Source organism: Leucoraja erinacea, chromosome 5 (genome assembly GCF_028641065.1).
Source record: "Leucoraja erinacea ecotype New England chromosome 5, Leri_hhj_1, whole genome shotgun sequence".
NCBI classification, from domain to species: Eukaryota; Metazoa; Chordata; class Chondrichthyes; order Rajiformes; family Rajidae; genus Leucoraja; species Leucoraja erinaceus.
Window position 1 is genome coordinate 8,834,838 of NC_073381.1, and position 25,113 is coordinate 8,859,950.

General features: G+C 49.6%; 1 protein-coding gene across 2 annotated transcripts in view; it reads left to right on the forward strand.

Moving 5' to 3' along the window:
* sim1a (SIM bHLH transcription factor 1a) overlaps positions 1-24,046 on the forward strand; it is a 92,441-nt gene extending 68,395 nt beyond the window's left edge. For both annotated transcript variants that reach the window (XM_055635018.1, XM_055635017.1), the window contains exon 12: positions 20,391-24,046. In XM_055635018.1, the coding sequence (XP_055490993.1) occupies positions 20,391-21,124 (734 nt within the window). In that variant the 3' untranslated portion in view covers positions 21,125-24,046. The remainder of the gene's footprint in view (positions 1-20,390) is intronic.
* Positions 24,047-25,113: the final 1,067 nt, after the last annotated feature.

The window sequence follows — 25,113 nt, forward strand, 5'->3', positions numbered from 1 at the left end:
GTTCATTGGCTATATTTAAGAGGGAGTTAGATGCGGCCCTTGTGGCTAAAGGGATTAGAGGGTATGGAGAGAAGGCAGGTACGGGATACTGAGTTGGATGATCAGCCATGATCATATTGAATGGCGGTGCAGGATCGAAGGGCCGAATGGCCTACTCCTGCACCTATTGTCTATGTTTCTATGTTTCTATGACCTGCGTGGGTTCTCGTCGGGTGCTCCGGTTTCCTCCCACACTCCAAAGACGTACAGGTTTGTAGGCTAACTGGCTTGTTAAATTTATAAATTGTCCCTAAACTGTGTAGGATAGTGCTAGTGTGCGGGGGGTCGCTGGTCGGTGTGGACTCGGTGGGCCGAAGAGCCCGTTTCCGTGCTGTATCTCTAAACTAAGAGTCACTATTGGTTCTTCTGTCAATCATTTTGGTTCTATGTCCCACGGTTCTTGACCTCCCTACTTTTTATGTACCTTTGATGATCTTAAATAAGTCTATTAGTTTCCCAGTGCCGTTCTTTTTTCTAAGGTTAACAACTTCAGTGTCTCCACTTTATCCGCGTAACAAAACCTCTTATCCCCAAAATAATTTTTGGTTAATTTCTTGCAAGTTGTCGCACGTCTGAAGAAGGGTCTCGACCCGAAATGTCGCCCATTCCTTCTCTCCAGAAATGCTGCCTGTCCCTCCTGAGTTACTCCAGCTTCTTGTGTCTATCTTCGGTTTAAACCAGCATCTACAGTTCCTTCCTGCAGATTTCCTGACCCAGAACTGGACACAATACTTCAGTTGTGACCAGATCAGTCTTGTTCAGGTTCATCCTGGCTTGTTCTTGTACTTGGTGCCTATATTTATGAAGGTCAAGGCTCCATTTTCTTCTTAACGACCTTCTCAAGATCTGAAGATCTCTCTTTTTGTTCCCCTCTTTTATAATCTTACATCCTACAATTTACATTGCCTCTTCTTGTCCTTCGTAACTAGATGGTTAGGAACTTGCCTTTCTCAGTATTCAATTTCAGTAGCCATCTAACCATTCCACTGGCATCTCTCTTATCTCCTTAAGATCATTTACCATCCTCCTCATAATCAGCAAGACCTTGTGGCGTCACCTGATGGTTAGACCACTTATGGTCGAACCCTCTTCAGTGGTTACCAGGACTGTCACGTGACGTAATTGGTTAAGGGGAGTGTCCTAGTACTTAAGCAGATCTCACCTGGAGATCATGAGTCGACAGGTAGCTGAGCTCAAGCCAACACCCTTGCGCAGCTGCAGCAGCAATAACAATATGTTAGAGGACCTATTATGTCTGAATAAAGCAACTGTTTATTTGTTTGGTGCTGCAACAACCTCCTAGTTTTGCAACATTAGCAAATTTTGAAATTGTGCCTTAAATATTCGATTCCTTTTTAAATTTTTAATTTTAAAATTTTATTTATTAAAGCAAATGTACAAGAGTAGAACAAAAGGCATATAAAATTATACAGTTATTGTACAGCTTCAATTTTAACTTTTTAGCTTAGAAATAAAGGAAAGGAAAAGAAAAAGAACAAGAGAGAAAAAGGTGCAGGCTCGAAGGGCCGAATGGCCTACCCCTGCACCTAATTTCTATGTTTTATGTTTCTATGAGTTCCACAGATTAACTACCCTCTGACTAATGACATTTCTCCTCACCTCTTTTCTAAAAGAGCGCCCTTTAATTCTGAGGCTGTGACCTCTGGTCCTAGACTCTCCCACCAGCGGAAACACCCTTTCCTCATCCACTCTATCTATGCCTTTCATTATTCTGTAAGTTTCAATGAGGTCCCTCCTCAACCTTGTAAACTCCAGCGAGTACTGGCTCAGTGCTGTCAAACGCTCATCATATGCTAGGCCAGGAACATCAGCTCAACGGTGAGAAATCTCAGCAAGAGCCTGCATGTGGATTCCATTGTTGATGGATTCAGCCGTCAGGATCTGTCAGTGCTGTATCAGGCAGAGCTACTGCCCCATCGCACCAGTGGTCCAGGTTCCATCCTGAAGCCCCCACTCCTGTTTGTGTGGGGATTGGCCAGGGTGCTCTGGTTTCCTCCAACATCACAACAACATACAGTTTTTTTTTTAATTCAAAAAATGTATTCAATTATTTAAAAAATAATATTACACTACAATAAAACAAACCAGAACCCACCACCATAATACAATACAAATAAATATCTTTAATAAACTACTATACAGCTATCTTACACTCCTTGTCAAGGATGCATTCAACACCCTGCGGAGCCCAGCGGTCCTGGAACTCCTCTAGGGTGCCCGTAGACAGGGCGTATTCCCTTTCTAACCCCACCCGGGCACGGACGTAACCCCGGAAAAGGGGCAGACAGCTGGCCCGGGTAGAGCCCTCCACCGTCTGGGGCCGTGACTCGCGGATGGCCAGCTTGGCCAGGCCCAGGAACAACCCAACCAGGACATCTTCAGCCCTACCCTCTCCCCTACGCACAGGGTGTCCAAAGATGAGGATGGTGGGTGAAAGGAGCAGCCAGAATGCAAGAAGCAGCCCCTTTAGGTATTCAACCAGTGGCTGCAGCCACAACGGCATACAGGTTGGCAGGTTAATCGACCATTGTAAACTATCTCTCCTATAGCTGGGTGGTGGGTGAAATGAGGAAGACTGAAGGGAGAGAGCATGTGAGAGAGGGTTTAGGCAAGCAAAAACTAATTGACTAATGAGATTGGTGGGATGATCCGAAAGGGCGGCACAGTGGCACAGCAGTCGTGTTGCTGCCTATACAGCGCCGGAGATCTGGGTTTGATCCTGACTGTGGGTGCTGCCTGTAGTGAGTTTGCATGTTCTCCTTCCATATTCCAAAGACGGCACAGGTTTGTAGATTAATTGGTTTGATATGAATGCAAAATTGTCCCTATTGTGTGTAAGGGTAGTGTCGTGGGCCAGTCCCACTTACGCGACTTTTTCGGCGACTTCCGGTACCCGTCATAGGTCGTTGTAGGTTGCGGAAAATTGTCAACATGTTGAAAATCCAGCGGTGACCAGAAAGACGCTACGACTCTTTGGGCGACTGAGGAGACGACTCGCGGCCATACAGGCGACACCCTGGCGACATGTGGCGGGGTGAAACCTGTACAATCGTGAGTAGTCGCCCAAAGAGTCGTACCTTGTTCTGGTCGCCGTTGGATTTTCAAAATGTTGAACATTTTCGGCGCCCTGCAATGACCTATGACGGGTGCCGGCAGTCGCTGAAAAAGTTGCGTAAGTGGGACAGGCCCTTTAACGTGCGGGGATCGCTGGTCGGTGCGGCTCGCTGGGCCGAATGGGCCGATTTCCATGCTGTATCTCTAAATTAAAACTAAACTAAACAGATAGGTTTTACCTTCCGAGCCCCCTCCCCCCCCCCCATCCCAGGGAACAAGGGCTGGAGAGGGCCGGGTGTGGAGAGGGACATCGGTTTGCGGGAAGCGATGACTGTAAAAGGGTTTGTGGCCAGTTGCAGCTGGGATCGGAAAATCACATCTTGTGCATATGGACTCAGTGGGCGGTTCTGTGCATACTGGACTGACCAGGGGATTGTGCTTATAAATGTATGGGAATAGTTTTACTGATCGGAATGTTTAGTTTAGTTTAGAGATACAGCGTGGAAACAGGCCCTTCGGCCCACCGAGTCCGCGCTGACCAGTGATCCCTGCACATTAACACTATCCCACACAATTTACATTTATACCAAGCCAATTAACCATATAACCATATAACAATTACAGCACGGAAACAGGCCACCTCGACCCTTCTAGTCCGTGCCGAACACGTATTCTCCCCTAGTCCCATATACCTGCATTCAGACCATAACCCTCCATACCTTTCCTGTCCATATAACTATCCAATTTATTTTTAAATGATAAAAACGAACCTGCCTCCACCACCTTCACTGGAAGCTCATTCCACTCAGCCACCACTCTCTGAGTGAAGAAGTTCCCCCTCATGTTACCCCTAAACTTCTGTCCCTTAATTCTCGTCATGTCCCCTTGTTTGAATCTTCCCTACTCTCAGTGGGAAAAGCTTATCCACGTCAACTCTGTCTATCCCTCTCATCATTTTAAAGACCTCTATCAAGTCCCCCCTTAACCTTCTGTGCTCCAAAGAATAAAGCCCTAACTTGTTCAACCTTTCTCTGTAACTTAGTTGCTGAAACCCAGGCAACATTCATTCCAGGTAACCTAAAGACTTGTACATATTTGGAGTGTGGGAGTATTAGAAAACCCACGCGGTCACGGGGAGAATGTGCAAACTCCGCACAGGCAGCACCTGTAGTCAGGGTGGAACCCGGGCCTCTGCTGCTGCAAGGCAGCAACTCTACCGCTGCGCCACCGTGCCGCCTGCAATAAATGTATTTCACTGTACTCTGGCACACATGGCAATAAAGAAACCATGGACTCAATTGGCCAAATGGTCTCCTTTAAGCCACAAAGAAACATGAAAATAACCTTCCAATGAGCATGTACAGGGTCCAAGATTTCTAGTCATTCCAACACTGAATAAGAAGTTCCAGAAAATCTCACCATTATCTAAACCAATATATCTTTTTTTTGTAAGAAACCTGCTGTTGGAACTTGTAGTTTAATAATTTCAATTCAATTTGACTAGCTCCTATTTCTGATGTTGATAATTGCAGCGAATTGCTAGCACAGTTGGAGGCAAATGAGTTTGCAACCCACCCATGTTGCTGCTTACTCAAAGACATAGAGGATCGGGGTTGGGGAGGGGGAGGAGATGACTACATATTATCATGACTATGATCTAGATTCGGTCCCTGACACCCCACCGAGGGGCACCAAGATGTCCCAGACTATACGGTTGTCTGGGAAAGGTGAGGGAAAGATAGATCAGCCATGATAAAATGGCGGAGTAGACTTAAGGTCATAAGTGATAGGAGCAGAATTAAGCCCATCGGCCCATCAAGTCTACTACGCCATTCATTCATGGCTGATCTAACTCTACCTCCAAACCCGATTCTCCTGCCTTCTCCCCATAACCCCTGACACATGTACTAATCAAGAATCTATCTAAGGTACACAAAAATGCTGGAGAAACTCGGCAGGTGCAGCAGCATCTATGGAGCGAAGGAAATAGGTAACGTTCCGGGCCAAAACCCTTCTTCAGACGTTTCGGCCCGAAACGTTGCCTATTTCCTTCGCTCCATAGATGCTGCTGCACCCACTGAATTTCTCCAGCATTTTTGTGTACCTTCGATTTTCCAGCATCTGCAGTTCCTTCTTGAACAAGAATCTATCTATCTCTGCCTTAAAAATATCCACTGACTTGGGCTCCACAGCAGTCTGTGGCAAAGAATTCTGCAGATTCACCACCCTCTGACTAAAGAAATGGACAGAGAAATGGCAGATGGAGTTTAATCTGAGCAAGTGCGAGGTGTTGCACAGTGGGATGACAAATGTAGGGGGAGATGTAGGGTTCATGACATGACCTTTGGCAGCATTGATGTGCAGAGGGACTAAGGGGTTCAGGTCCCTAGCATCCTTGAGGGTAGCAGTGCGGATGGATGGAGTGGTGGAGTGGTGGAGTGGGTGGTGGAGTGGTGGAGTGGTGGAGTGATGGAGTGGTGGAGTGGTGGAGTGGTGGAGTGGTGGAGTGGTGGAGTGGTGGAGTGGTGGAGTGGTGTGTGGTGGGTGGTGGAGTGGGGTGTGTGGTGGAGTGGGGTGTGTGGTGGAGTGATGGAGTGTGGGTGTGTGGGTGGTGTGGTGTGGAGTGGGTGTGTGGGGGTGTGGTTGTGTGGGTGGGTGGTGTAGTGGTGGAGTGGTGGGTGAGTGGTGGAGTGGTGGAATGGTGGAGTGGGTGTGTGGTGGAGTGTGGTGGTGTGGTGGAGTGGTGGAGTGGGTGTGTGGTGGAGTGGTGGAGTGATGGAGTGGTGGAGTGGGTAGGGTGGTGGTGTGGCGGAGTGGTGGAGCAGTGGAGTGGAGAGGTGGTGGAGTGGGGGAGTGGTGGCGTGGTGGAGTGGGGGTGTGGTAGAGTGGTGGAGTGGTGGAGTGGTGGAGTGGGGTGTGTGTGGAGGTGGAGTGGGTGTGTGGTGGAGTGGTGGTGAAGTGGATGGAGTGGTGGAGTGGTGGAGTGGGTGTGTGGTGGAGTGGTGAAGTGGTGGAGTGGTGGAGTGATGGAGTGGGTGTGTGGTGGAGTGGTGGAGTGGTGGAGTGGTGGAGTGGTGGAGTGGTGGAGTGGTGAAGTGGTGGAGTGGTGGTGTGGTGGAGTGGGGGAGTGGTGGAGTGGGGGTGTGGTAGAGTGGTGGAGTGGTGGAGTGATGGAGTGGGTGTGTGGTGGAGTGGTGGAGTGGTGGAGTGGTGGAGTGAGTGGAGTGGTGGTGGTGGAGTGGTGGAGTGGTGGAGTGGGGGGAGTGGTGGAGTGGTGGAGTGGTGGAGTGGTGGAGTGGTGTGTGTGTGGGAGTGGGTGTGTGGAGTGTGGAGAGTGGTGGTGTGGTGGAGTGGTGGAGTGGGTGTGTGTGGTGGGTGATGGAGTGGTGGAGTGGGAGTGGTGGAGTGGGTGTGTGGTGGAGTGGTGGGAGTGGTGGAGTGGGGTGTGTGGTGGAGGTGTGGTGGAGTGGAGTGGAGTGTGGAGTGGTGTGTGTGGTGGAGTGAGTGGAGTGGTGGAGTGATGGAGTGGGTGTGTGTGGTGGAGTGGTGGAGTGGTGGAGTGGGTGTGTGGTGGAGTGGTGGGGTGGTGGGGTGGTGGGGTGGTGGTGTGGTGGGGTGGTGGAGTGGTGGGGTGGTGGAGTGATGGTGGAGTGGTGGTGTGGTGGAGTGGTGGAGTGGTGGAGTGGGTGTGTGGTGGAGTGGGGTTGAGTGGTGGCGTGGTGGAGTGGTGGAGTGGTGGTGTGGGGGAGTGGTGGAGTGGTGGAGTGGTGGAGTGGTGGAGTGAGGGGTGGAGTGGTGGAGTGGTGGAGTGGTGGAGTGTGTGTGTGGTGGAGTGGGTGGAGTGTTGAGTGATGGTGTGGTTGGAGTGGTGGTGGTGGGTGTGGTGGTGGTGTGAGTGGTGGAGTGATGGCGTGATGGAGTGGGTGTGTGGTGGAGTGGTGGAGTGGTGGAGTGGTGGTGGTGGAGTGGGTGTGTGGTGGAGTGGTGGAGTGTGGTGAAGTGGTGAAGTGGTGGTGGAGTGGTGAAGTGGTGGAGTGGAGTGATGGAGTGATGGATGGAGTGGTGGAGTGGGTGTGTGGTGGAGTGGTGGAGTGGGTGGAGTGGTGGAGTGGTGGAGTGGTGGAGTGGTGGAGTGATGGAGTGGTGGAGTGGTGGGGGTGTGGTGGAGTGGTGGAGTGGTGGAGTGATGGTGGAGTGGTGTGTGTGGTGGTGTGGTGGAGTGGGGGAGGGGTGGTGGGGGTGGAGTGGTGGAGTGGTGGAGTGGGTGCGTGGTGGAGTGATGGAGTGGTGGAGTGGTGGAGTGGTGGAGTGGTGAAGTGGTGGAGTGGGGGGTGTGGTGGAGTGGTGGAGTGATGGTGGGTGGGTGTGTGGTGGAGTGGATGGAGTGATGTGGAGTGATGGAGTGGGTGTGGTGGAGTGGTGAAGTGTGGAGTGGTGTGTGGTGTGGAGTGGTGGAGTGGGTGTGTGGTGAAGTGGGTGGGTGGTGGAGTGGGTGGAGTGATGGAGTGGTGGAGTGGGTGGTGTGGTGGAGTGGGTGTGTGTGTGGGTGGTGTGTGTGGTGGAGTGGTGGAGAGTGTGGAGTGGGTGTGTGGTGAAGTGGGTGTGTGGTGGAGGGTGGAGTGGTGAAGTGATGGAGTGGTGGAGTGGGTGGAGTGTGGGTGTGTGGTGTGGTGGAGTGAGTGAAGTGATGGAGTGGTGGGAATGGTGGAGTGGGTGTGTGGTGGAGTGGTGAAGTGATGGAGTGGTGAGTGGGTGTGTGGTGGTGGTGGTGGTGGGTGGGTGTGGTGGTAGAGGTGGTGGAGTGGTGTGAGTGAGTGAGTGTGGGTGTGTGGGTTGGAGTGGTGGAGTGGTGGAGTGTGGTGGTGTGGTGGAGTGAGTGTGTGGTGGAGTGGGTGTGTGTGGAGTTGTGTTGGTGTGAGTGGTGGAGTGGTGGAGTGGGGGTGTGGTGGAGTGGTGGGTAGGGAGGGGTGGGAGTGGTGAGTGGGGTGTGGAGTGGTGGAGTGGGTGGTGTGGTGGTGGAGTGGGTGGGTGTGTGGAGTGGGAGTGGTGGTGGGGTGTGGTGAGTGGTGGAGTGGGTGTGTGGTGGAGTGGTGGAGTGGGGTGGGGTGGAGTGGGGGTGTGGTGGAGTGGTGGAGTGTGGTTGTGTGTGGGAGTGGTGGAGTGTGGAGTGGTGGAGTGGGGGTGTGGGGGTTGGTGGTGGAGTGGTGGAGTGGTGGAGTGTGTGGTGGGTGTGTGGTGTGGTGGTGGAGTGGGGGTGTGGTGTGGAGTGTGAGTGGGTGTGTGGGTGTGTGGTGGAGTGGTGGTGGTGTGGTGTGGTGGAGTGGTGGAGTGGTGGAGTGGTGGAGTGATGGAGTGGTGGAGTGGTGTGAGTGGGTGTGTGGTGGTGGGGTGATTGGAGTTGGGTGTGGAGTGGTGTGTGGTGGAGTGGTGGAGAGTGGTGAAGTGGTGAGAAGTGGTGGAGTGGTGGAGTGGTGAAAGTGGTGGTTGGAGTGGTGGGAGGATGGAGTGGGGTGGAGTGGGTGGAAGTGGTGGAGTGGTGGAGTGTGGAGTGGAGGAGGTGGGTGGGTGTGTGGTGGGTGATGGAGTGTGGAGTGTGGAGTGTGGGTGGTGTGGTGTGTGTGGGTGGAGTGGTGGAGTGGGGTGAAGTGTGGTGGAGTGGTGGAGTGGTGAAGTGGTGGAGTGGTGGAGTTGTGATGGAGTTGGGTGGGTGTGTGGTGGAGTGGTGGAGTGGGTGTGGTGTGGTGGAGTGGGTGGAGTGGTGGAGTGGTGAGTGGTGGAGTGGTGGAGTGGTGGTGGAGTTTGAGTGGTGGAGTGGTGGAGTGTGTGGTGGGGAGTGGTTGGAGTGGTGGAGTGGTGGAGTGGGTGGAGTGGGTGTGGTGGAGTGGTGGAGTGGTGGAGGGGTGGTGGTGGTGGTGGAGTGGTGAGTGGTGGAGTGGTGGAGTGGGGTGTGGTGGGTGGTGGAGGGGTGTGGTGGAGTGGTGGAGTTGGAGTATGGTGGGTGGTGTGTGGTGGAGTGGGTGGAGTGGGTGTGGAGTGGTGTGAGTGGTGGAGTGGTGGTGATGATGGGTGTGGGTGTGTGTGGAGTGTGTGAGTGGTGGGAGTGGTGGGTGGATGGAGTGGTGGAGTGGTGGTGTGGGTGTGATTGTGTGGTGGTGTGTGTGGTGGAGTGGTGAGTGGTGAGTGTGTGAGTGGTGTGTGTGTGTGGAGTGGTGGAGTGGTGTGGTGGAGTGGAGTGGTGGTGGTGTGGGTGGTGTGTGGTGGTGTGGTGGAGTGGTGGAGTGGTGGAGTGTGTGTGGTGGAGTGGTGGAGTGGGTGTGTGGTGGAGTGGTGGTGGGTGTGGTGGGTGGGTGTGTGGTGGAGTGGGTGTGTGGTGGGGTGTGGGTGTGGGTGGTGGTGAGAGTGGTGGTGTGTGGTAGTGGTGGTGTGGTGGAGTGTGGAGTGGGTTGTGTGTGGAGTTGGTGTGGTGGAGTGGTGAGTGGTGGAGTGTGTGGTGTGTGAACAAGTGTGGTGTGAGTGGTGGTGTGTGGTGGAGTGATGGTGTTGTGTGGTGGGTGGTGTGTGGAGTGGTGGTGAGTGGGTGTGTGGTGGGTGGGGTTGGTGTGGTGGAGTGTGGAAAGTGGTGGGAGTGGTGGGTGGGTGTGGGGTGGAGTGGGTGAAGTGATGGAGTGTGGTGGTGGGTGTGTGGGTGTGGGTGGAGTGGTGGAGTGTGGTGTGGGGGTGTTTGTAGAGTGGTGGAGTGGTGTGGGTGGAGTGTGGGTGTGTGGTGTGAGTGGTGGAGTGGGTGGGTTGGGTGTGGTGAGTGGTGTGAGTGGTGGTGTGGTGTGGTGGTGTGAGTGGGTGGTGGAGTGGTGGGTGGGGGGTGGGTGTGGTGGTGGGAGTGGTGGTGTGGTGGAGTGGGGTGGGGGTGGAGGTGTGGTGGGTGTGGAGTGGTGGGGTGTGGTGTGGAGTGGTGGTGTGGTGTGTGGTGGAGTGGGTGTGTGGGGGGAGTGGTGGGTGGTGGAGTGGTGGTGGGTGTGTGTGGTGAGTGTGGAGTGGAGTTGGGTGGAGTGGGTGGTGTGGTGTGGTGGTGGGAGTGGTGGAGTGGTGGAGTGGTGGAGTGGGTGTGTGGTGGAGTGGTGGAGTGGTGGAGTGTGGGAGTGTGGTGGTGGTGGGGGAGTGGTGGAGTGGGGGAGTGGGGGAGTGGTGGAGTGGTGGAGTGGTGGAGTGGGTGGTGTGGGTGTGGGTGGTGGAGTGTGGAGTGAGTGTGGTGGAGTGGTGGAGTGGTGAGTGGTGGAGTGGTGGAGTGGTGGTGGGAGTGTGGTGGAGTGGTGGAGTGGTGGTGTGTGTGGTGGTGTGGTGTGTGGTGTGGTGGGGGTGTGGTGGTGGGAGTGGGGTGTGTGGTGGAGTGGTTGTGTGTGGTGTGTGGAGTGGTGGTGTGGTGAGTGGGTGGTGTGGTGGAGTGGTGGAGTGGTGGAGTGAGGGGAGTGGTGGAGTGGTGGAGTGGTGGAGTGGTGGAGTGGGTGGAGTGGTGGAGTGGTGGTGTGGGTGGAGTGGTGGAGTGGTGGAGTGGTGGAGTGGTGGAGTGGTGGAGTGGTGGAGTGGTGGAGTGGTGGAGTGGTGGAGTGGTGGAGTGGGGGAGTGGTGGAGTGGTGGAGTGGTGGAGTGGTGGAGTGGTGGTGTGGGGGTGTGGTGGAGGGGTGGTGTGGTGGAGTGGTGGAGTGGTGGAGATGGTGAAGTGGTGGAGTGGGGGAGTGGTGGAGTGGGTGTGTGGTGGAGTGGTGGTGTGGGTGTGTGTGTGGTGGAGTGGTGGAGTGGTGGAGTGGTGGAGTGGGGGAGTGGTGGAGTGGGTGAGTGGTGGAGTGGGGGAGTGGTGGAGTGGTGGAGTGGGGGAGTGGTGGAGTGGTGGAGTGGTGGAGTGGTGGAGTGGTGGGAGTGGTGGAGTGGTGGAGTGGTGGAGTGGTGGAGTGGTGGAGTGGTGGAGTGGTGGCGTGGTGGAGTGGTGGAGTGGGGGAGAGGTGGAGTGGTGGAGTGATGGTGTGTTGGAGTGGTGGAGTGGTGGAGGGGTGGAGTGGTGGAGTGGGTGGGAGTGGTGGAGTGGTGGTGGTGAGTGGTGGAGTGGTGGAGTGGTGGAGTGGGGGTGTGGGGGAGTGGTGAAGTGGTGGAGTGGTGGAGTGGTGGAGTGGGGGTGTGGTGGAGTGGTGGAGTGGTGGAGTGGTGGAGTGGGGGTGTGGTGGAGTGGTGGAGTGGGGGAGTGGTGGAGTGGGAGTGGTGGTGTGGTGGAGTGGTGGAGTGGTGGAGTGGTGGAGTGGTGGAGTGGTGGAGTGGGTGTGTGGTGGAGTGGGTGTGTGGTGGAGTGGTGGAGTGGGTGGAGTGGTGGAGTGGTGGAGTGGTGGTGGGGTGGTGGAGTGGGGGAGTGGTGTGGTGGAGTGGTGGAGTGGTGGAGTGGTGGAGTGGTGGAGTGGGTGTGTGGTGGAGTGGTGGAGTGGTGGAGTGGTGGAGTGGTGGAGTGGTGGAGTGGTGGAGTGGGTGTGTGGTGGAGTGGTGGAGTGGGGGTGGAGTGGTGGAGTGGGTGGTGGTAGAGTGGGGGAGTGGTGGAGTGGGTGTGTGGTGGAGTGGTGGAGTGATGGAGTGGTGGAGTGGTGGAGTGGTGGAGTGGTGGAGTGTGGAGTGTGGAGTGGTGGAGTGGTGGAGTGGTGGAGTGATGGAGTGGTGCAGTGGTGGAGTGGTATTGACCATTGCCATCATTGATCAGGGCATTGAGTGTACGAGGCAAGATGTCATGATGCAGCTTTGTGGGACTTTGGTTGGACCGCAATTGCAGTGTTGCATGCAGTTCTAGTCGCCCCATTGCAGTCGGGATGTGGAGGCTTTGCATAGGGTTCAGAGGAGGTTTACCAGAATGTGTATGGACATGAGGATAAAGGCGGACACGGTGGTGCAGCGATACAGTTGCTGCCTTACAGCGAATGCAGCATGGAGACCCCGGTTCGATCCCGACTACGGGTGCTGTCTGTATGGAGTTTGCACGTTCTCCCTGTGACCTGCATGGGTTTTCTCCGAGATCTTCGGTTTCGTCCGACACTCCAACGTCGTACAGGTTTATAGGTTAATAGGCTTGATAAATGTAAACATTGTCCCCATTGTGTGTAGAATAGTGTTAATGTGCTGGGATCACTGGTCAGCGCGGACCTGGCAGATCTGGTGGACCAAAAGGCCTGTTTCCGCGTTGTATCTCTAAACTAAACTAAACTAAAATGCTGGAGTAACTCAGCGGGTCAGGCAGCACCTCTGGAGAAAAGTAATTGGTGTCGTTTTGGGTTGGAACCCTTGTTGAGACCACTAATAAATAGCAGAGTGATGTCTGGATTAAAGAGACACTTCTTCGGACTGAGAGTCAGGGGAAAGGGATATAGAGAGATATAGAAAGTAAATAGAAAGGTTCAGCTCATCAGCCTCCGAACCAATACTTTGGAGAATATTGCAGGAGACATTCATGGGGTGGTGGTTTCAATTAATGTGTCGCTAGGCAACGAAGGTGCATCTCATTGTGAGATATAGCTGCCCTGAAAACGTTAGTGATCAGCAAAATCCACACGAGGTGAGATGATTCATGTTAATGCACCAGCACAGGGTAGTTTATCAGAGCTTCCCTGTAGTTGGAAGGCAGTAGCCGAGCATTACAGAGTTACTGGGAAAAAAAGATAGTCATACAGCGTGGAAACAGGCCCTTCAGCCCAACTTGCCCACACTGACCAACATATCCCAGCTACATTAGTCCAACTTCCCTACATTTGACCCCTATCCCTCTAAACCTCTCCTATCCACGAACATGTCTTAATGTTTCTTAAACGTTGCGATAGTCCCTGCCTCAACTACCTCCGCCAACAGCTCGTTCCAAACACCCACCACCCTTAGCGTAAAAACGTGATTCCTCTGGTCTCTATTAAACCTTTCTCCGCTCACTATAAATCTATGTGTAGGTAGGACACTGGATAGTCACAAGTGTTGGAGTAACGTTTCGGGTCAGATTCTGAAGAAGGGTCTCGACCTGGAACGTCACCCATTCCTTCTCTCCAGAGATGCCGCCAGTCCCACTGTGTTACTCCAGCATTTTGTGTCTATCTTAGATCTATGTCCTCTGCTTCTCGATTCCCCTTATCTATTCTCCTCATGATTTAATCTTACAGGGGGGAGATAAAAGGGGAGGTTTAGAGGGATATGTGCCAAATACAGGCAAATGGGACGATCTTAACATGGGCATTGATGCGAGCAAAGATAAGTTGGGCAGATTGGGCCTGTTTTCATGTTAGATGGGTCCCTCTCTCTCTCGCTTATCCACACCAATACTCCAGCCTACTCTGGGTAAAATACTCTGTGCGTTTACCCTATTTATTGTTCTCATGATCTTATACACCTCTACAAGATCACCCCACATCCTCCTGCGCTCCAAGGAATAAAGTCCTAGCCTGCTCAACCCTTCCCAGTAGCTCAGGCCTGCGAGTCCAGGCGCTGGGCAGGTATCTGGGCAAAACACCTCGTAATAATACATTAAATTGTCAAAGATTGTCAGAACCCCTCTTCTCCCCTCTCCCATTGGGCAAAAGTTATAGAAGTGTGAAAACGCACACCACCAGATTCAGGGACAGTTTCTTCTCAGCTGTTATCAGGCAACTGAACCAATCATCAACTAGAGAGCAGTTCTGAACTACTATATACTGTACCTCATTGGAGATCCTCGGACTATCTTTGATTGGACTTTACTGGCTTTACCTTGCACTAAACGTTATTCTGTTGTCAAGGGATATGGGGAAAAAGCCGGGACGGGGTACTAATTTTGGATGATCAGCCATGATCATATTAAATGGCGGTGCTAGCTCGAAGGGCCGAATGGCCTTCTCTTGCACCTATTATCTATGTCTATGTTTCTATGTATCTGTACACCGTAGGTGGCTCGATTGTAATCATGTGTTGTCTTTCCGCTGACTGGTTAGCATGCAACAAAAGCTTTTCATTGTACCTCGGTACACGTGACAATAAACTAAACTAAACTAAACTAAAGGACACTACAGCTTGCAGTACTCCATCTTAGCTGATCAAGGTGCAGCAACAGCCCATTTGTGTTTGGTGTTGATTTCCCACTATGGCATGAAATCCACCATTTGCTGGTGGTTTGGCAGAAAACCACTGGCCAGGTGCTCTTCATGGCTCAGCAGATGGCAGACTCCGAGACAATGATTTACAGCACAAAAGTAGCGAGCAGATTCACTGTCGGAACCGATGTATCTGACCTCTTGTAGAAACAAGGAACTGCAGGTGCTGGTTTGCACAGAATGACACAAAGTGCTGGAGTAACTTAGCCGGTCAGGCAGCATCACTGGAGAACATGGACGGGAGATGTTGCGGGTCAGGACTTGACTTGAAACGTTAACTATCCATGTCCTCCAGGGATGTGTATGAAGGAACTGCAGATGCTGGTTTACACTGAGGATAGACACAAAAAGCTGGAGTAACTCAGCCGGTCAGGCAGCATCTCTGGCAAAAAGGAATAGGTGACATTTCAGGTCGAGACCCTTCTTCAGACTGAGAGTCAGGGGAGAGGTATGGAAAGGTGTAGAACAAATCGGAGCCGGTACCGATGACCAAAGAGCCTACAATGGTCCATTGATGGCTGTGGAGGTGGTGATACTGTGGTGTGTCTGTACGGACTTTGCACATTCTCCCCGTGACATGCGTGGGTTTTCCCCGGGATCTCTGGTTTCCTCCCACAATCCATAGACGTACAGGTTTGTAGGTTAATTGGCTTGGTAAAAATAGTAAATTGTCTCAAGTGGGTAGGATAGTGTTAGGATCTGGGGGTGACTGGTGGTCTCGGTGAACTGAAGAGCCTGTTTCCATGCTGCATCTCTAAAGTCTAAAGTCCAACTTTGATTATCAGTGGAATCTTAAAACAGTTGTAAGGATTTTGGGACCATATTCTGTGAAAAGGCCATCAGAGCAGTATCGGGTGGGATGTTTAGTTTAGTTTAGATATAGAGCGCGGAAACAGGCCGCTCGGCCCACCGAGTCTGTACCGACCAGCGATCCCCGCACATTAACACTATCCGACGCACGCTAGGGACAATTTACAACAATACAAAGACAATTAACGTACAAACCTGTACATCTTTAGTCAAGTCAAGTCACATTTATTTATATAGCACATTTAAAAAACAACACTCGTTGGCCAAAGTGCTTTACATTTGTTATAAGAATAGTATAACCAAACAAACTACATACATATATACATATAGCCCTCGCTCAGTGGACGTCAGGAAAGGCTTGGGAGTATAGGTACGTTTTAGTCTTGACTTAAAGGAGTCGATGGAGGGGGCAGTTCTGATGGGAAAGGGGATGCTGTTCCACGGAGCTGCAACTGCAAAGGCATGGCCACCCCTAAGCTTATGCCTAGACCGCGGGATATTCAGCAGCCCCAAGTCGGCCGATCTGAGGGACCTGGAGGTGTAGTGGTGGGTGAGAAGACTTTTAATGCAGGAGGGGGCAAGCCCATTGAGTGTTGGAGGAAACAGGAGGTCTCGGAGAAAACCCACGCAGGTCACGGGGAGAACATACAAACTCCGTATAGACAGCACCCGTAGTCAGGATTGAACCCGGGTCTCCGACGCTGCAAGGCAGCAACTATACCACTGCACCACTGGGGTGGTAAAAGGGGAAGGTCTCGATATGATATGATACAATAGAACTTTATTTATCCCAGGAGGGAAATTGGTCAATACCTTCGTCTCAAGGTCAATACTAGTTGAGCAGCCGGAATGCTTAGTGTTGTGATGGAAACAGCACATTAATTTCTCATTAAACCCTTCTCAGCGAGCTGTTTAGTAATTATCCATGCTGTGAATTGTTAATTGTTAACTATCACCAATCCTCAATGGTCTAGAAGGTGAATAATTAAAACGGTCAGATCTGGTTAATGAATTGTTTTCAGTCATTTAGAAGGAACGGGATTTTAAATTTAATATTTTTTTTCTGACTATCCTTTAAAAAGGAGATGAGGAAGACTTTCTTTCATCAGAGGGATGGCATATCTGTGGAATTCATTGCCACGGAAGGCTGTGGAGGCCAAGTCAGTGGATATTTTTAAGGCAGAGATAGATAGATAGATTCTTAATTAGTACGGGTGTCAGAGGTTATGGGGAGAAGGCAGGAGAATGGAGTTGAGGGGAAAGATAGATCAGTCATAATTTAATGGTGGAGTAGACTTAATGAGCCGAATGGCCTAATTCTGCTCATATGACATAATCTTATGATTTCTATTTTTTCTCCACATTCCTCCTGTTTCAATTTTCTTTTTCTTACCTGTGTTTAAGAAGGAACTGCAGATGCTGGAAAATCGAAAGTCTGAAGAAGGGTTTCGGCCCGAAACGTTGCCTATTTCCTTTGCTCCATAGATGCTGCTTCACCCGCTGAATTTCCCCAGCATTTTTGTGTACCTTCTCTTTCTTACCTGACTGAATTCATTCTCAACCCATGCTCCGGGGGCAGTCTCAGTCCTAGCTGATGCACATAGTAGAGCCGCAGTCTCACTGTTCCACTCACCTGGGTTCAATCCTGACCTTCGGTAAAGGTCTATGTGGAATTCCCACCTTCTCCCCGTCACCACTCCCAAATCCCCAAGATGTGTGGTCAGCAGATTAATTAGTGTCATAGAGAGTCATACAACATGGAAACAGGCCCTTCAGCCCACAAGCCCTCACCGACCAACATGCCCCATCTACGCTAGTCCCATCTGCCTGCATTTGACCCATGTCCATCGAAAGCTGTCATATCCAAACCTGCCCTGTCTAAATGTTTTTTCCAAAAGGTTGTGTTCACATGCCAACCACTCTTTGTGTAAAAAAAGTTGCCCCTCAGGTTCCTATTAAATCTTTCCCCCCTCACCTTAAATCTGTGTCCACTGGTTCTTGATTCCCCTACTCTGGGTGAATGACTGTACATTTAGCCGATCTACAGTATTCCTCTCTTGATTTTGTGCACCTCATCCTCCTGCGCTCCAAGGAATAAAGTCTTAGCCTGTTCAACCCTTCTCTATAGCTCAGCCCCCTGAGCCCTGGCTACATCTCATACATTGGCCGTTGTGAGTTGCCCTTGGGGCAAGCGGGTGGATAAAACTAGTGAAGCTGATGGGAATGAAGGGAGAATAAATGGTGCATGACTGGTGTAAATGGGTGCTTGATGGCCAGTGCAGATTTGGTGGGCTGTAGGTCCTGTTTCGATGCATTATGGCTCTTCAACCCTATCACTGGTTAAGGAGAGGGTAAAGGGCTGCAGGGTGGTGCAGCGGTAGAGTTGCTGCCTTACAGCGCCAGAGACCCGTGTTCGATCCTGACTACGGGTGCTTGTCTGTACGGAGTTTGAGCGTTCACCCCGTGACCTGTGTAGGTTTTCTCCGGGCGCTCCGGTTTCCTCCCACAATGCAAAGACATACAGAGTTGTAGGTTAATTGGCTTGGTGTAATGGTAAATTGTCCCTGGTGTGTGTTGGATAGCGTTAGCGGGGATTGCTGGTCGGCACGGACTCGGTGGACCAAAGTACCTGTTTCTGCACTGTATCTCTAAACTAAACTAAACTAAAAAGATATGATGTTGTATTGTGGCTCACCAAGGCTACATACATGACAACAACTTTACACGGAAGGTAGCAGGAACCCTTCTAATAACAGTAGTGTCCGTTGAGATGGGCTATTCATAAGGTCATAAAACTGGATAGACTCGGCTTGTACTCGCTAGAATTTGGAAGATTGAGGGGGGATCTTATAGAAACTTACAAATTTCTTAAGGGGTTGGACAGGCTAGATGCAGGAAGATTTTTCCCGATGTTGGGGAAGTCCAGGACAAGAGGTCACAGTTTAAGGATAAAGGGGAAATCTTTTAGGACCGAGATGAGAAAAAAAACATCTCTGGAATTCTTCACACAGAGGGAGTTAGAGTCTCTAGAATGGCAGGTACATGATACTGAGTTGGCCACATTGAATGGTGGTAGTTGAAGGCCGAATGGTCCTCTATTTTCTATGGCTATATGTTAAGAGGGAGTTAGGAGCCCATCAAGGCTACTCTGTGGCAAAAGGGATCCTGCCTTATAACATATATAACATATAACAATTACAGAGAAAGGCATCTCGGTACAGTCCGGAACAACTTTTTTTCCCCCCTATACTGACTCATACCATGATCAGCCATCCATATGCCTATCCATTTATTTTTAAATGATACCAAATGGCTGGAAGCTCATTGCAGGCTCTGAGTAAAGAAGTTCCCCCTCATGCCGAATGGCTTAATTCTGAACTCCTGGAAGGGTAGGAACAGGGACATACACCTATTTTCTAGGCAATGGAAGTTACGTACTATGTTTCAAACAAGGAAGTGCAGAGTCTGAGGAAGGATCTAGTTTTGTTAGTTTAGTTTATTGTCATGTATACCGAGGTACAGTGAAAAGCTATTGTTGCATGCTATCCAGTCAGCAGAAAGACAACTCATGATTACAATCGAGTCATTTACAGTGTATAGATACATGATAAGGGAATATTCAAGAAGGAACTGCAGATGCTGGAAGATCAAAGGTAGACAAAAATGCTGGAGAAACTCAGCGGGTGCGGTTGCATCTATGGAGCGAAGGAAATAGGCGACGTTTCGGCCCGAAACCCATTTTTCTGACATGATATGGGAATAACATTTTGTGCAAGGTAAAGCCAGTAAAGTCCGTTCAAGGATAGTCTGATGGTCACCAATGAGGTAGATAGTAGTTCTGGACCGCTCTCTTGTGGTAGGATGATTCATTGGCCTGATATCAGCTGGGAAGAAACTGTCCCTGAATTGCTTTGTTCTGCATGCTATCCAATCAAATCAGATACTACTGTACATAATCACCTTGAAGCCAAACTCGTACGATAGGTAGAGTGAAGGGAAGTGCTGAATATAGTTCTCAGCATTGTAGTGCATCAGGTCCTGAAACAAAGTCCAATGCCCTCAATGAGGTGCCGATGGATCGGACAGTACCGAAGCATCATAAGTTCATAAATTGATGTTATATGAGCAGAATAAGGCCATTTGGCCCATCAAGTCTATTCCACCATTCAATCATGGCGGATCTATTTTTCCCGCTCAACCCTATTCTCCTGCCTTCACCCCATAATGTCTGACACCCTTGCTAATCAAGAGTCATCTCAATATCCACCTTAAAAATATCCCTTGATTATGAAAGGACCGTTCAGAAGCCTGATAACAGAGGGGAAGAGGCTGTTCCTGCGTATGGTGGGGCATGGTTTCATGCTGTCTGATGTGAGTGGGAAGAAAAAGGAATTACTGCAGTGGGAAAGGGCTGACTATGGTGGCTGATGTCCCAAGGCAATGTGATGCGTAGATAGAGTCAATGGTGGATGGAACGAGCTGCTGCGAGGAGGTGGTTGAGGCAAGGACTATTGCAACATTCAAGAAGCATTTAGACAGCTACATGGATGGGACAGGATTGGGGGGATGTGGGTCAAACGCAGGCAAGTGGGACTAGTGTAGATGGGGCATGTTGCTCAGTGTGGGCAAGTTGGGCCGAAGGGCCTGCTTTTAGCTGCATGACTCTATGGCTCATAACTCTGTCGGAAATGAAGAAATGAAAAGTCAACTATTCATGTTCCCTAAAGATGCTGCCTGACCCGTTGAGTTACTCTAGAACTTTGTGTCCTATTGTGTATGAGTAGTTTAACCTATGATGAGCATATGTCGGCACTGGGCCTGTGCTCGCTGGAGTTTAGAAGAATGAGGGGGGACCTCATTGAAATGTACTGAATAGTGAACGGCTTGGATAGAGTGGATGTGGAGAGGATGTTTCCACTAGTGGGAGAGTCTAGGACTAGAGGTTATAGCCTCAAGAATTAAAGGATGCTCTTTTAGGAAGGAGATGAGGAGAAATGTCTTTAGTCAGAGGGTGGTGAATGTGGAATTCTTTGCCACAGAAGGCTGTGGTGGCCTAGTTAGTGAATATTTTTAAGGCAGAGAAAGACAGATTCTTGATTAGCACAGACGTCAGAGGTTATGGGGAGAAGGCAGGAGAATGGGGTTAGAGGCATAGATAGATCAGTCATGATTGAATGGCGGAGTAGACTTGATGGGCCAAATGGCCTAATTCTACTCCTATTCCTAATGACCTTATTAACACGCATGTGCAGTTCTTTGTTTCCATGTTGCTTCATTGCATTCTGGGCTTATCTGTGGAGAAATGAATAACTTTGCGAGTTTTGCCTTTCAATGCAGGAAGAGGACACTGGGACGAGGAAAGCGTGGTCAGTTCGCCGGACCCCTGCTCTGCCAGTGAGTCGGGCGATAGATACCACAACGAGAGGTACCAGAGCAGCCCGCACGAGCCCAGCAAGATTGAGACTCTAATCCGAGCCACGCAGCAGATGATCAAAGAAGAGGAGAGCCGGCTGCAGATGCGCAAGGCTGCCTCCGAGCAATTGCAGACTATGAACGGCATGGGCAAGGTTCACGCCGCCTGCTTCAACGTGAGCTACCAGCAGCAGCAGATGACCGGTGTGGTGTGTCGTGCCCCACTGGCGACCAACACATCCCCCTGCGATCACCTCCAACAGAGGGAAGGAAAGATCATGAGTTCTCACGAGAGTGAGTACCACGGCAGCCCAGTCTCACTGTCCAGAATCAGCAGCCCCCATACTGAGCGGATCTCCAAGGGCAATGTTGCCTTGGGTAAGGACTACCTGGCTTCTGACCTGTCCCCTCATCAAACAGGGGGCAACTGCGCATCCTCCCCAAACTATTACTCCACCCACCACCAGCAGTACTTTGATAAGCATGCGTATGCGCTGACTGGCTATGCCTTTGAACACCTGTATGACACCGAAGCCATTAAAAACTACTCTCTGGGCTGCAATGGCAGTCACTTTGACGTGGCCTCTCACTTCCGAATGCAACAGGACCCGACCCACACGCACAAGGGCACTTCAGTTATAATCACCAACGGAAGCTGATGTCTCACTGAGGACAGAGGTTACGGTGGAACGTCGCCGGCAGAGATAAAGCAGCGATTTGAACTTGAAGCAAGCATTGAAGCTGCATTTGTACTCCCAGTGCTAGCATGCGTATAGAAGCACTAAGCTGGGTTTACTGATCCACTCTGTTTGGGATCTGGTTCATACATACTGCTACTCCAGATGCACTGCAGAGCAGTCAAGATTAATCACTGTAAAGGGTGAGGGAACTGGGTGTAATTTGGGATCGCCTTCCCCTCTGCTTGTCTTAGCAAAATCCTAACTGTGTTCTTTGCCAAGCAGTTTACAATTCTTTGTTTTCAGGCAGAGTACAAAGGAATTCTATCCCTGCTCCAGCCCTGGGCCCAGGGTTCAGTCTGTGCTAAGTAAATGGTTAAATGCGAACCAGGGTATCATTTTTGTTTTGTCTTCATTTCACGACATTTAATGAACAGTTTTTCAAAAATGTCAAAGAAAACTGAGAAACCTGGCAGTGAAGTTAGAAACAAGTTAACAACTTCGATGGTGCATGAGTAACTCCTTAACTTAGCAAAGTGATGGTTGTAGTAAACTGATGGAATAGGTGTTACATTCGGAGAAATAGCCCACAGATAATATGATAATGGATAGCAGGCTGCTAGCTGGTACCATGATAGAAAATTGTCCTTAAGAACAACAGGAAATAAAGTATAGTCTACCCCACTATACACCACCTCTGAATTTCAGTTCCATTGAGAAAAGTCTGAAGAAGGGTCTCCACCCATTCCTTCTCTCCAGAGAAGCTTGCCTGTCCTGCTGTGTTACTCCAGCTTTTTGTGTCTGTCTTCAGTTCCATTGGGTTGAATTGAAATGAGGAACCAGAGCACGTTGCAGCACAGCGGTAGAGCTGCTGCCTCACAGCGCCAGAGACCCGGGTTCGATCCTGACTATGGGCGCTGTCGGTGCGGAGTTTGTATGTTCTCCCTGTGGCCAACGTGGGTTTTCTCCGGGAGCCCTGGTTTCCTCTCGCACTCCAAAGACGTGCATGTTTGTCGGTTAATTGGCTTCGGTAAATTGCCCCTAGTGTGTAGGATGCAAGAGTGGGATAACATAGAATAACTAGTGTACGGGTGATGGATGGTCGGTGAGAGCTTGTGCCAAGGCGTTTCCACGCTGTGTCTCAAAAAACAGTTGTTACTCCACATGCACATATAGCACCAGTAACAAGAGATAAATTTCACTGGTATCAATGTGGCAACTGATATGTCACTTATGACCGAACTATTGAATTTAAATTTACTGGAATATGTTGTACTAGCAACGCGGTGCCCAAACAAATAAGAGTTCACATGGATTTGCGAAAATGTCCGTGCATAAAAGATGGCAGCTGAAACCCTAAAATTAAAGCTCATATTAACAGCGCAGTCTGTTGGCTGTTTGGGGCTGAAATTAATATCGAGGCTCTGATCACATTTCAGCTGTTTCAAAATGTTTATTTATGAGGCAACATACTTCCCGTTCGCAATTAGAGAAACAAACGCAGCGAAGTAACGGAGCAAATCAAAACGAAGTCCAAGACATGTGGCGCACAGCAGACTTTTATGAGGCATTTGACATGTTTTACAAGACAGTTGCTTTCTTTAGCTGGGCTCCCCTCACATAAAATGTAACCGTTCCCTCAGTCAGAGGAGGAAGCTTCAGAACAACGTGTAAAAACAGATTACACGTGTTTTTAAAGGTTTTTTTTGTTGATGTTGGAGGTTCTTGAGATACTGAAACCACCTGCACCAACACGTCTACTTTCCGCTCCTATTACAAGTGCCTGTCCACATGTATCTACTTCCCACAGGTATACATTCCTACAATCCCAAATATGCACTTGCAAAATTCAACTTCAAAAGGAATTTCATCTCTGCTAAAGTGAAGAGTTACTCCTAGACTTAATCTTCTGCCAGATTTTCTGATGCACACACTCTGCTGTGTGTAAGAAATCCAGTTTGAGACATTTTACAAATTAGTTTGGTTCAGTTTTGTTTATTGTCACGTGTACTGAGGTACAGTGAAAAGCTTTTGTTGCGTGCTGACCAGGCAGCGGAAAGACAATAGATAATTACAATCGAGCCATTTACAGCGTATAGATACATGATAAAGGGGTCATAGTTAAAGAAAGAAATGGTGTTGAAGGAGCAAAGATTTAACAATGTGGAGCGATTGTAATATGTGATTGTAGGTCTGCTTCTGTGGCGAGCACGCAGATAGTCGCCTGGGTTGGGGGCCATCTTGGAAACATCAATTATTATTTGCCCCCCATTAAGGAATTGTGGTGAATTGCTAAAACCCCCTCTGTAAGAACATTTGACCAGGAAGCCAAGGTTGTCTGTATTGGCAGGGAATGGAGCTTATTAATTGTTGCTTGGGAATTATACGCTCCAACTTCAGAACTGTTCACTCAGTTTGACATGCCAGGAAGCCAGAATGTATTGAAAAGGATGTAAAGACCAACTGGCTTAAAGAAATGTATTTTGTCAGCCAGAATGCTTCGTACCGAATTTTGATCCTCAAGGAAAACTGATGAAGCCATTTACGCTCAAAGTTCAGAGGAGTATTTGGGAGAATTTTAATTATAACAGCAGCACTCCCTCTTACTGCTTGCTGGAAGGGTGGGGGCACGGAGGCACAGTGGCAGAGTTGCTGCCTTACAGCGCCAGAGACTATGGGTGCTTGTCTGTATGGAGTTTGTACGTTCTTCCCATGACCCGTGGGTTTTCCCTGGGATTTCCAGTTTCCTCCCACACTCCGAAGACATACAGGTTTGCAGGTTAATTGGCTTAGGTAAAAATTGTAAATTGCCCCTAGTGTGTAGCGTGTGGTAGTGTAACGGGGATTGCTGGTCGGCGCGGACTCGGAGGGCCAAACGACCTGTTTCCGCACTGTATCTCTAAACTAAACTGAGAAGCAATGTTGAGTTCCTGGCATGAAGGAAACGAGTTGGAACAACCCTCCAATATTCCTTAAAGCAATCAAGAATACGCTCATGAATATGATGCTTTCCATAAAAAAAGACCCTATTGAATATCTTTATTTGATTTGATTTTTATTTTGCCAGGTTCAACTGATCAGCTACCTCCATGTTTTGGCAGGTTTTCTGCCTTAAACTGTACAGTTGCCGGTTTGTTCCATCGTTGTTTTAATAGATGGGACTGTAAATAACTGAGTGCATGAATTATGTGATCACAGCTACTTTCAAAGCCCAGAAAGCTTGACTTATTGACTTGCCTATGATAACAACCGAGGAAAAAAACAACTGGAACTCTGAACTGAAACTGGAACGAGATGTATGCGACTAAATTATTCCTCAACCGAGAGGATTCAACTTCTCACACAATTAATTTCTCTCTGGCTTCAATAACCTAAACAAAGACTTGCTTTAACAGCCCTGTAACGCACGCCGTAGGTCACCAAATACAAGACAAAAGATGACAAGAAATCACTTGTCAAGTAACCTGGACCATGTAACGACCCTTAAAGCACTAGTCATGTCATTTGGTGTTCTGAACAATATTACAGTTCTATTTATACAGGAGACGGAGGTGATTAAACCTAGATAGATTGAGATCTGCCTTGCTTCCTCTGTCTTGATGTCCTGATTTAGAAAAGCTGGTGATATTCTGTTGGAGATGTTGCTGTTCTGATTAAATTCTGCCTGATCCCCCCATTTTACAATGTACAGTTGATGGTAGCATTAGAGTACATGTTGATGTGAATACAATTTGTAAAACGGTGCCACGTTTCTTTTGTGTATTCATATAGAAGACTATGATTTGTATAGTTAATCCCCATGATCCTGTAAAGTGTTTCCTGTTAGATTTATTTATATTGTACATAATTCTGGCATTTGAAGTACATGTGCATAAAATGTATTTATTATGTGAAGAAAGAATGTTTTTGGTTTTAAAATATAGTTACAATTAAAAAGGTTTTTTGTTTCTATGACCCTGTGTTGCCATTGT